We start from the raw sequence: 11,235 nt of genomic DNA, 5'->3' as shown, positions 1-11,235 counted from the left end.
GTTTGGGGGGAGGGGTGAGGAGTCCCACAGTTTGGGGGGGGAGGGGTGAGGAGTCCCACAGTTTGGATGGGGGGAGGGGGTGAGGAGTCCCACAGTTTGGGGGGAGGGGGTGAGGAGTCCCACAGTTTGGGGGGGGTGGAGGGGGTGAGGAGTCCCACAGTTTGGAGGGGGGGAGGGGGTGAGGAGTCCCACAGTTTGGTGGGGGGGGAGGGGGTGAGGAGTCCCACAGTTTGGGGGGGGGAGGGGGTGAGGAGTCCCACAGTTTGCGGGAGGGGGTGAGAGTCCCACAGTTTGAGGGGGGAGGGGGTGAGGATCCCACAGTTTGGGGGGGGGGAGGGGTGAGGAGTCCACAGTTTGCGGGAGGGGGTGAGGAGTCCCACAGTTTGAGGGGGGGAGGGGGTGAGGAGTCCCACAGTTTGAGGGGGGGAGGGGGTGAGGAGTCCCACAGTTTGAGGGGGGGAGGGGGTGAGGAGTCCCACAGTTTGAGGGGGGGAGGGGGTGAGGAGTCCCACAGTTTGAGGGGGGGAGGGGGTGACCCGGATCGGGGACCCCTAGAGGTAGGTGCCCGTCCCTCCCTCTGGGCCCTCGGGACCCGGGCTGCCCCCCTGGTGGTGCCCCCCCCTCCCCCGGGCCAGCGAGTCGTACGTGGGGGGCAGCGCCGGGTCAGCCAGGGCGTCGAAGGCCCCCAGGCGGGCGCCGGGGTCCCGCCGGGCGTGGGGGCAGACGGGCGGCCGGCAGCGAAGGTGGTGGGGCGGATCCGGCAACGGGGATTGGGGTGGGGGTGGGGGAGGGGGGCCGGACCCCCCCAGGAAGCGCCGGCGCAGGGCGGCCAGCGCCAGGGCGGCGCTCAGCACCCCCAGGTCGAGGACCAGCTCCAGGATCTCCGCCACCGACAGCACCGAGGACCCGAACCACAAGCTCCACTGGCTGCCGAGGTTCGACAGCACCAGCACCACCTGGGGAGGCAACCAGAAGAGAGGGAGGGGGAGGGGGGTGTGCCCTCCGTTACTCGGAACTCCTTCCCCTCCCGCGCCCAACCTCCCTCCCCCATCTCGCGGTAAGCCCTCCGTCTCTCCCCGTCCAACTCCACGTGAGGTGGGAGCTGGAAGGAGGCGTGGGCGGTGGGTGCCTTTCAGCCCCTCCGGGGGGAGGGGTGCTGCTAAGCCAGCCCGGGCTGACCCACGCCGTCGGTCGCCCTCCATTCCCTCGCCGATCCCAGACGCACTCGCTCCTCACATGAGCTGAAGCTCAGCCGCAGTTTCGCAGAGCAACCTCCTCAGCCTGAGGAGGAGGAGGGGCCCCGGGGCTGGGTTCATTTCCCCCATCCCCGGCTGGCACCGATGCCAAGTGTTTATCTTCCACATGAACCCCCCCACCCACTACTCCCATGCCTGCCCCCCATACCCCCCCTCCCCACTCTGGCTAGCCCACGAGCCCAGTGGAGACAAGACGGGGCGATCTTGCAAATATTGAGAAAGGGGCTTACGGGGAGAGCAGGGTTCTCGCTTATGGTCTTGTAGTTCAGCTCACGGAAGAAGAGGTTCAGTTTGGCGACTTCTTTCCTAGCAGCGTGGGAGAACGGAGAGACGGGGGTTAACACACGTGCGGTGGGGCGGGAAGGGGCAGAGTATGAGACAGTGAGACAGAGGCAGAAAGACAGAAAACACAGATGGAGAGAGACAGAATGAGACACAGAAAGAGGGAGACAGAGAGAAAGCGAGACAGAGAGAGAAAGACAAAGAACGAGAGAGAGACAGAGACAAAAACAGGGGCAGGGAAAGAGAGGGAGGCAGACTGACAGACGGAGAGATAGAAAGCGAGAGAGAGGGAGAGAGACAGAGAGAGATAGAATGAGAGTGAGAGACAGAGAGATAGAAAGTGAGAGACAGAGGGAGATAGGAAGAGAGTGACAAAGAGAGAGAAACACAGACACAGAGAGAGAGAGACAGAGAGAAAGCGAGACAGAGACAGCGAGACAGAGACAGAGAGAGAGAGACAGAGATAGAGAGAGAGAGACAGAGCCAGGGAGAGAAAGAGAGGGCAAGACAGAGGGACAGAAAGAGAGAGAGAAAGAAAGAGAGTGACAGAGAGAGACAGACAGAGAGAGAGAGAGAGACAGAGACAGAGAGACAGAGACAGAGAGAGAGACAGAGACAGAGACAGAGAGAGAGAGAGAGAGATGGAGATTCCCACCGAACAGTTTCCCACCTGTTTGAGCTGCTGAACTGTTTTTCACTGTGGAGTACCGGATAGATCCAGCTCTGAGAGTGAAATAGATCAAGAAAAAACATCATTAACCTGGAGATGGAGACGGATGGAGAGAGGGATTGGGGAAGGAAGAGACTGTGAGTGTGAGAGAGTGAGTATGAGTGTGTGCGTATTTGTGAGTGTGTGTGTGTGAGAGTGTGAGAGTGTGTGTGTGAAAGTGTGTGTGTGTGTGAGAGAGCGTGTGTGTGTGTATGAGAGAGTCTGTGTGTTTGTATGTCTGTGTGTGAGTGTGTGTGTCTGAGACTGTGTCTGTGTGTGAGTGGGTGTCTGAGAGAGTCTGTGTGTGTGTATGTCTGTGTGTGAGAGTGTGTGTCTGAGAGAGTGTGTGTGTGTGTGTCTGTGTGTGAGAGTGTGTGTATGAGAGAGTCTGTGTGTGTGTATGTCTGTGTGTGAGTGTGTGTGTCTGACACTGTGTCTGTGTGTGAGTGGGTGTCTGAGAGAGTCTGTGTGTGTGTATGTCTGTGTGTGAGAGTGTGTGTCTGAGAGAGTGTGTGTGTGTGTGTCTGTGTGTGAGAGTGTGTGTATGAGAGAGTCTGTGTGTGTGTATGTCTGTGTGTGAGTGTGTGTGTCTGACACTGTGTGTGTGTGAGAGTGTGTGTCTGAGAGAGGCTGTGTGTGTGTGTGTCTGTGTAGGAGAGCGTGTATGGTTGAGAGAATGTGTGTGTGTTTGTTTGTGTGTGTGTGTCTGAGACTGTGTGTGTGTGTTTGTGAGCAGAATGGATTGGGCTTCATTTTCACACTCACCTCTGAATTCTTTGATGGCCAATTTGCATATCCTGCAGTCATCTGATATTCTGTTTGCCTGGAACAGTAGCAGTGATCTTAATACAACTCCCTCATTACTGACCCTCCGACAGTGCGGCGCTCCCTCAGCACTGACCCTCCGACAGTGCGGCGCTCCCTCAGCACTGACCCTCCGACAGTGCGGCGCACCCTCAGCACTGACCCTCCGACAGTGCGGCGCTCCCTCGGCACTGACCCTCCGACAGTGCGGCGCTCCCTCAGCACTGACCCTCCGACAGTGCGGCGCTCCCTCGGCACTGACCCTCCCACAGTGCGGCGCTCCCTCGGCACTGACCCTCCGACAGTGCGGCGCTCCCTCAGCACTGACCCTCCGACAGTGCGGCGCTCCCTCAGCACTGACCCTCCGACAGTGCAGCGCTCCCTCAGCACTGGCCCTCCGACAGTGCGGCGCTCCCTCAGCACTGACCCTCCGACAGTGCGGCGCTCTCTCAGCACTGACCCTCCGACAGTGCGGCTCTCCCTCTGCACTGACCCTCCGACAGTGCGGCGCTCCCTCAGCAATTACCCTCCGACAGTGAGGCGCTCCCTCAGTACTGACCCTTCAACAGTGCGGCGCTCCCTCAGCACTGACCCTCCGACAGTGCAGCGCTCCCTCAGTACTGACCCTCCGACAGTGCGGCGCTCCCTCAGTACTGACCCTCCGACAGTGCAGCGCTCCCTCAGTACTGACCCTCCGACAGTGCGGCGCTCCCTCAGTACTGACCCTCCGACAGTGCGGCGCTCCCTCAGTACTGACCCTCCGACAGTGTGGCTCTCCCTCAGTACTGACCCTCCGACAGTGCGGCGCTCCCTCAGCACTGACCCTCCGACAGTGCGGCGCTCCCTCAGCACTGACCCTCCGGCAGTGCGGCGCTCCCTCAGCACTGACCCTCCGGCAGTGCGGCGCTCCCTCGGCACTGACCCTCCGACAGTGCGGCGCTCCCTCAGCACTGACCCTCCGACAGTGCGGCTCTCCCTCAGTACTGACCCTCCGACAGTGCGGTGCTCCCTCGCTAGTTGGAAGGAGACCGCACTGAGGGCGAATGCAGTTTGTACTCACTGGCACGGTTTCTGACATGTTCTGAAACAGCCCAGGACGTCTGCGGAGAATTCTTTGGATAACCGATAGTAGCAATGTCCTGGAGGTGGAGGAGTGGGAATGGAGGGAAGGGGGCAACTCGGAATATTATTCAGATTAACACAACCGAGAATCTGCAGCCAGAAGCCACATCAGCCTCAGCAATAGGCTGGCGAACCTCCGGCCTACTCACCTGAGCCTTAGCTACAGGCCCCAGAGCCTGCGACCTACTCAACTCTGCCTTAGCTACAGGCCCCAGGACCTGTTGCCTATTCAAATCAGCCTTAGCTACAGGCCCCAGAGCCTGGAGCCTACTCATCTCTGCCTTAGCTACAGGCCCCAGAGCCTGCGGCCTACTCAACTCTGCCTTAGCTACAGGCCCCAAAGCCTGTGGCCTACTCAACTCAACCTTAGCTACAGGCCCCAAAACCTGCGGCCTACTCAACTCAACCTTAGCTACAGGCCCCAAAACCTGCGGCCTACTCAACTCAGCCTTAGCTACAGGCCCCAGAGCCTGCGACCTACTCATAGCCTTAGCTACAGGCCCCAGAGCCTGCGACCTACTCAACTCTGCCTTAGCTACAGGCCCCAGGACCTGTTGCCTTTTCAAATCAGCCTTAGCTACAGGCCCCAGAGCCTGGAGCCTACTCATCTCTGCCTTAGCTACAGGCCCTAGAGCCTGCGGCCTACTCAACTCAGCCTTAGCTACTGGCCCCAAAGCCTGCGGCCTACTCAACTCAACCTTAGCTACAGGCCCCAAAACCTGCGGCCTACTTGAATCAGCCTTCATTACAGGCCCCAGAGCCTGCAGCCTACTCAACTCAGCCTTAGCTACAGGCCCCAGAGCCTGCAGCCTACTCATCTCAGCCTTAGCTACAGGTCCCAGAGCCTGCGGCCTACTCATCTCAGCCTTAGCTACAGGCCCCAGAGCCTGCGGCCTACTCATCTCTGCCTTAGCTAAAGGCCCCAGAGTCTGTTGCCTATTCAAATCAGCCTTAGCTACAGTTCACAGACCTGCGGCCTACTTGAATCAGCCTTCATTACAGGCCCCAGAGCCTGTGGCCTACTCATAGCCTTAGCTACAGGCCCCAGGGCCTGCAGCCTAAATATCTCTGCCTTAGCTACAGGCCCCAGAGTCTGCAGCCTACTCATCTCAGGTTTAGCTACGGGTCCCAGAGCATGCGGCCTACTCAAATCAGCTTTAGTTACAGGCCCCAGAGCATGTGGCATACTCAAATCAGCCTTAGCTACAGGCCCCAGAGCCTGTGGCCTACTCAAAGCAGCTTAAGCCACAGGTCCTAGAACCTGTAGCCTACTCATAGCCTTAGCTACAGGCCCCAGAGCCTGCTTCCAACTCAACTCAGCCTTAGTTACAGGCCCTAGAGCCTGCGGTCTGCTCAAATCAGCCTTGGCTACAGGCCCCAGAGCCTGTGGCCTACTCAACTCAGCCTTAGCAACAGGCCCCAGAGCCAGTGTCAGTCCGCGACTTACCCCAGGCGGTGTGCTTGTTGTAGTTGCAGTACTCAGCCCCAGGGGGTCGTGGGTAGAAGTAGTAGGCACAGCCGCAGCGAGAGACCATGGTGATCTGGAAGCAGGATCGAACACAGGCCTAAAGAGAAGGGAGAGAGCCAGAGAGAGAAAAGAGTCAGAACTGGGGTGGAGGGGTAGAGGGAGCAGCCCGGGTTAACGCAAGCCGAGAGGCCTCAACACCAGGCCCGAGAGCCTGAGGCCTACCTATGTCAGCCTGAACAACAGGCCAAGGGCTTGGGGCCTAAATGTCAACCCTTGCAACAGGTCGAGAGCCTAAGACCTAGATACGTCAGCCTGTGCAACAGGCCTGAGACCCTAAGGCCTACAGATATTAAGCAACCGACCACAAGCCTGAGGCCTACAAGCGCATGCTTGAGCAAAGGCCCAAGAGCCTGAGGCCTCCAGGTGGCAACCTTAACAACAGGCCAGAGAGCCCGATGCCTACAATCATCAACCCTAGCAACAGGTCAAGAGCCTGAGGCCTATGATCATCAACTTGAGCAACAGGCCTGAGAATCTAAGGCCTATGTACGTCAACCACAGCAACAGGCCAAGGGCCTCAGGCCTACAGTCATCAACCCTAACAACAGGCCAAGGGCCTCAGGCCTACAGTCATCAACCCTAACAACAGGCCAAGGGCCTCAGGCCTACAAGCATCAAAGTGAGCAACAGGCCTGAGAACCTGAGGAGTCCACACATCAGCCTCAGTAACAGGCCAGAGAGCCTGCAGCCCACAAGGATCGACAATGAAGGTGAGCTCCCTGCTGTTGCAGGCCGGCCCTGTCTTTGAGGGTCACTCCCCCTGCTGGCACCAAGCCTCCTCCAGCCCCGCATTACCTGCTGGGTGTAGTCGGACATGTAGAGGTTTGGCACCCCAATCTCGCTCCCGTCCTGCGTGCAGTCGCTGTAGTCACCTCCCAGGCGAATCACCTCCTCCTGCAGCAGAACACAGGATGGGCAGAGGCTGGGGTGACTAATCACACCGGGAGGGCAGACTGGCGTCAAGAGCAGTGAAAGGGAGAGAGAGACAGACAGGAAGAGAGAGAGACAGAGAGAGAGAGACAGAGAGAGAGTGAGAGAGACAGAGAGAGAGAGACAGAGAGAAGGAGTGAGGAAGAGAGAAAGACAGAGGGAGAGAGAGAGACAGAGAGAGAGAGAGAGAGAGACAGAGAGAGAGAGACAGAGTCAGAGAGAGAGAGACAGAGAGAGAGAGACAGAGTCAGAGAGAGAGAGACAGAGGGAGAGAGACAGAGAGAGGGAGTGAGGAAGAGAGAAAGACAGAGGGAGAGAGAGAGACAGACAGAGAGAGAGAGAGAGACAGAGAGAGAGAGAGAGAGAGAGAGAGAGACAGAGAGAGTCAGAGAGAGAGAGAGAGACAGAGAGAGAGACAGAGGGAGGGAGAGAAAGAGAGAGAGACAGAGAGAGGGAGTGAGGAAGAGAGAAAGACAGGGAGAGAGACAGAGAGAGAGAGAGACAGAGTCAGAGAGAGAGACAGAGAGAGAGAGAGAGAGAGACAGAGAGAGAGAGACAGAAAGAGTCAGAGAGAGAGACAGAGAGAGCAAGGGAGACAGGGAGAGGGAGAGACACAGAGTGAGAGGTAGAGAGACAGAGATAGAGGCAGAGAGAGAAGGGGGGAGAGGCAGATAGGGAGAGGCAGAAAGGGACAGAAAGAGGGAGAGAGACAAAGAGAAACAGAGACAGAGATTAAGAGAGACAGAGAGAGAGGGAGAGAGACAGAAAGAGAGAGAGAGAGAGGGGGGAGAGTGTCAGAAAGAGAGAGAGGGGGAGAGAGACAGAAAGAGAGAGGCAGAGAGAGAGACAGAAAGAGAGAGACAGAGAGAAGGAGACAGGAAGAGAAAGAGAGGGAGAGGAACAGAAAGAGAGAGAGAAAGAGGAGAGAGTCAAAAAGAGAGAGGGGAGAGCGAGAAAGAGATACACAGAAAGAGAGAGAGAGGAGAGATTCAAAGAGAGAGAGAGACAGAGAGAGAGGGGAGAGATTCAAACAGACAGAGAGAACGGACAGTGTGAGAGAGAGGGAGAGTGGTCCCTCCCTCTTTCTCAGGTCTCTGTTACTGACCTTCCTCATGCTAATGGATGTTTCCACACTCGGTCGAATATCGAAGCCTCCGTCCTCCATGAATGGGGCTTTATTCGGCTCATGAACCATCACCCGAGCACCAGCATCAGTGGAGAGCAGGGGGATATAATCATTCTGCTGGGTCTTCACCAGCAGACACAGGCCTGGAGAAGAGATCACAGGCAAGACTGGCAGTGTAGAGGGAGCTTTACTCTGTATCTAATCCCGTGCTGTATCTGCCCTGGGAGTGTTTGATGGGGACGGTGTAGAGGGAGCTTTACTCTGTATCTAACCCCGTGCTGTATCTGCCCTGGGAGTGTTTGATGGGGACAGTGTAGAGGGAGCTTTACTCTGTATCTAACCCCGTGCTGTATCTGCCCTGGGACTGTTTGATGGGGACAGTGTAGAGGGAGCTTTACTCTGTATCTAATCCCGTGCTGTATCTGCCCTGGGAGTGTTTGATGGGGACAGTGTAGAGGGAGCTTTACTCTGTATCTAACCCTGTGCTGTACCTGTCCTGGGAGTGTTTGATGGGGACAGTGTAGAGGGAGCTTTACTCTGTATCTAACCCCGTGCTGTACCTGTCCTGGGAGTGTTTGATGGGGATGGTGTAGAGGGAGCATCACTCTGTATCTAACCCCGTGCTGTCCCTGTCCTGGGAGTGTTTGATGGGGACGGTGTAGAGGGAGCTTTACTCTGTATCTAACCCCGTGCTGTACCTGTCCTGGGACTGTTTGATGCGGACGGTGTAGAGGGAGCTTTACTCTGTATCTAACTCCGTGCTGTGCCTGTCCTGGGTGTGTTTGATGGGGAGAGTGTAGAGGGAGCTTTACTCTGTATCTAACCTCGTTCTGTACCTGTCCTGGGAGTGTTTGATGGGGACGGTGTAGGGGGAGCTTTACTCTGTATCTAACCCCGTGCTGTACCTGTCCTGGGAATGTTTGATGGGGACAGTGTAGAGGGAGCCTTACTCTGTATCTAACCCCGTGCTGTACCTGTCCTGGGAGTGTTTGATGGGGACAGTGTAGAGGGAGCTTTACTCTGTATCTAACCCCGTGCTGTACCTGTCCTGGGAGTGTTTGATGGGGACAGTATAGAGGGAGCTTTACTCTGTATCTAACCCCGTGCTGTACCTGTCCTGGGAGTGTTTGATGGGGACAGTGTGGAGGGAGCTTTACTCTGTATCTAACCCCGTGCTGTACCTGTCCTGGGAGTGTTTGATGGGGACAGTGTAGAGGCAGAATTACTCTGTATCTAACCCCGTGCTGTACCTGTCCTGGGAGTGTTTGATGGGGACGGTGTAGAGGGAGCTTTACTCTTGATTTTGTCTCTCTTACCATTATCTTTCCCAGCTTTTGAAGTCTGCCACTGGTAGCTGCTGTTAATGCCATTAAACGTGTAACAGTTGCCATAGATTGGATGATTAAATGTTGTATAGTTACTGAAATTAGAGAGAGTGAGTGAGATACAAAGAGGAATCAGACCCACTTTCCTTCCTTCTCCCCCTCTCTCTCTCCCTCTCTCTCTGTCTCTCTCTCTCCGTCTCTCTCTCTCTCCGTCTCTCTCTCTCTCCGTCTCTCTCTCTCTCCGTGTCTCTCTCTCTCCGTGTCTCTCTCTCTCCGTGTCTCTCTCTCTCTGTCTCTCTCTCTCTGTCTCTGTCTCTCGTCTCTCTGTCTCTGTCTCTCGTCTCTCTTTGTCTCTCTGTCTCTCTTTCTGTCTCTCTGTCTCTCTCTTTCTCTCTGTCTCTCTCTCTCTGTCTCTCTCTGTCTCTGTCTCTCTCTCTCGTCTCTCTTTCTGTCTCTCTCTCTGTCTCTCTCTGTCTCTCTCTCTCCCCCATCTCTCTCTCTGTCTCTCCCTCTGTCCCCCTCTCTCTCTCTCTCTGTCTCTCTCAGTCTCTCATCTCTCTCTGCCTCTCTTGTTCTAAGAATTTGGGTGTAGTTAAGTTGGTCGTGTTAAGTTATTCATTGTCGCAGATGGTTCATTAGTTACTGCTTTAACCTATTTACGTAGCACTCTGATTCTCCACGCTTGCTTCTACACACGTCTCTGTCCAACCCGACACTGACCCCTGTCGGGTCATGTGTTCCCTTCCATAATCATGTTGGCGCTACTGCACTCAGTCCCACGTTGACCCTTTATATTCCACATCCTTATACTACACCTCCCCCTAAGTTTTTACTCCTCGTTTTTACAAGCTGTGTCAGTTTACCCCGCGGAGTTACACCATTGGTGCTCCCCCATCTGCCCCCATCATGTCCGCTGAGTTCATAGGCTGAGGGGGTCTCGAGGCCACAGCACCCCTTCAGATCGTGGTCCACTCTGCTGTCGAGGGGTTAGGCCGGGAGTGGGGGGAGAGACTGCTTGTCTCTGACAGGGCAGGGAAACTTTCATTGAATCGGAGGCTGTTCTGACATCTGGCCGCCTTTTTTCTTTCCATGACATTGAGTCGCTCTCCGTCGAACCCCCCGCTTGTAGTGACAGAAGACGGGGGTGGGGGGGCTGATTGAACCCCATTAATTAGGGGCCGGGTGGACTCTGGGGCTCGCCCCCTCTAAGGTGCCACTTTCCCTTCTTCCTCCCTGCCTTCACTCTTCCCGCCAGGGTGGACAGGGGGGTTGGTGCAGGGGGACCGGGAGGCGACTTGGTCACGAGGTCACCTTTGCTTGTTTGGCCGCTGGGGCCATCAAGGGGTGCCCGGTCCTGGCTCGGCGCGGGCGGCACTGTCGCTGCCGGCTGGGCAGTCGCGGCGTCTGCTCCGTGGCCTCGGTGGGCCCAACCCGCACGGCGGTGGGTGGGTGGGCGGGGGAGGGGCGTAAAACCGCGTGAGGAGACGTCCCGTTGCGCGGTATTTCGCTCGGCGGTCGTACGAGGATGAAGCAGGCGATCGAGCGCATTGACAGCGCAGTTCGTGGGGCCCGTCGACCCCTGACGCTTGGAGGGGAGCGGGCGAAGTGTCCGGGCGCCATCTACATTTTTCTCTTGGAGCTACCTTGTGATTTCTTTTGTTGCTTGGAGGCCGACATGCTCCCTGGGGGCTCAGCGGGAGCGCTCGCCCATGGCTCCGGGATCATGCCTGGGACCGGAAATCGGACCCCTTCGGGCCCGTTCGAGTGGCGAGTCCGCCCCTCGTCGCCAGAGGCCCCTCGGCCCGCGCCTGACAACCTGGGCGCCCTTTTCCGAGGCCTCAGATCCTCCTCCGCATGAAGCCCATCTGGGAGCGCGCCCTCCGCCGCACCTACAATTATTCTACCCCTGACTAGCTCGGGTTTCAGCTCCGCCCTAATCGCCGTCTCCTGCGGCTCGTCGTTGAAGGGGGTCGACCAGTTCCCCTGGCTGCCGGACGGCGTTCCTTGCATTTAGCCCTTCTAGTTACTGCTGAGGTTAAAAGGAGCTTCGAATGATTTTAAAGCATTTTTTGCAGGGTATGTGCCACTTCCCTGTCGAGCTGTTATATCGTCGGCTGCAGGGCCCACCGAATATAGCAATGTGGTGACCTGTT

General features: G+C 56.9%; 1 protein-coding gene across 1 annotated transcript in view; it reads right to left on the bottom strand.

The window, feature by feature from the left end:
• Positions 1-551: 551 nt before the first annotated feature.
• LOC144678476 (epithelial sodium channel subunit alpha-like) overlaps positions 552-11,235 on the bottom strand; it is a 15,159-nt gene continuing 4,475 nt past the window's right edge. The window contains 9 exon segments of the mRNA XM_078538244.1: positions 552-956; positions 1,487-1,562; positions 2,209-2,261; positions 3,013-3,070; positions 4,112-4,190; positions 5,621-5,738; positions 6,497-6,595; positions 7,737-7,900; positions 9,074-9,177. Of these exon segments, the coding sequence (XP_078394370.1) occupies positions 552-956; positions 1,487-1,562; positions 2,209-2,261; positions 3,013-3,070; positions 4,112-4,190; positions 5,621-5,738; positions 6,497-6,595; positions 7,737-7,900; positions 9,074-9,177 (1,156 nt within the window).

Source organism: Cetorhinus maximus, unplaced genomic scaffold (genome assembly GCF_964194155.1).
Source record: "Cetorhinus maximus unplaced genomic scaffold, sCetMax3.hap1.1 HAP1_SCAFFOLD_4362, whole genome shotgun sequence".
Taxonomy (NCBI): domain Eukaryota; kingdom Metazoa; phylum Chordata; class Chondrichthyes; order Lamniformes; family Cetorhinidae; genus Cetorhinus; species Cetorhinus maximus.
Note: the sequence above shows the minus strand (reverse complement) of the source record. Positions and strands in the feature narration are given on the sequence as shown.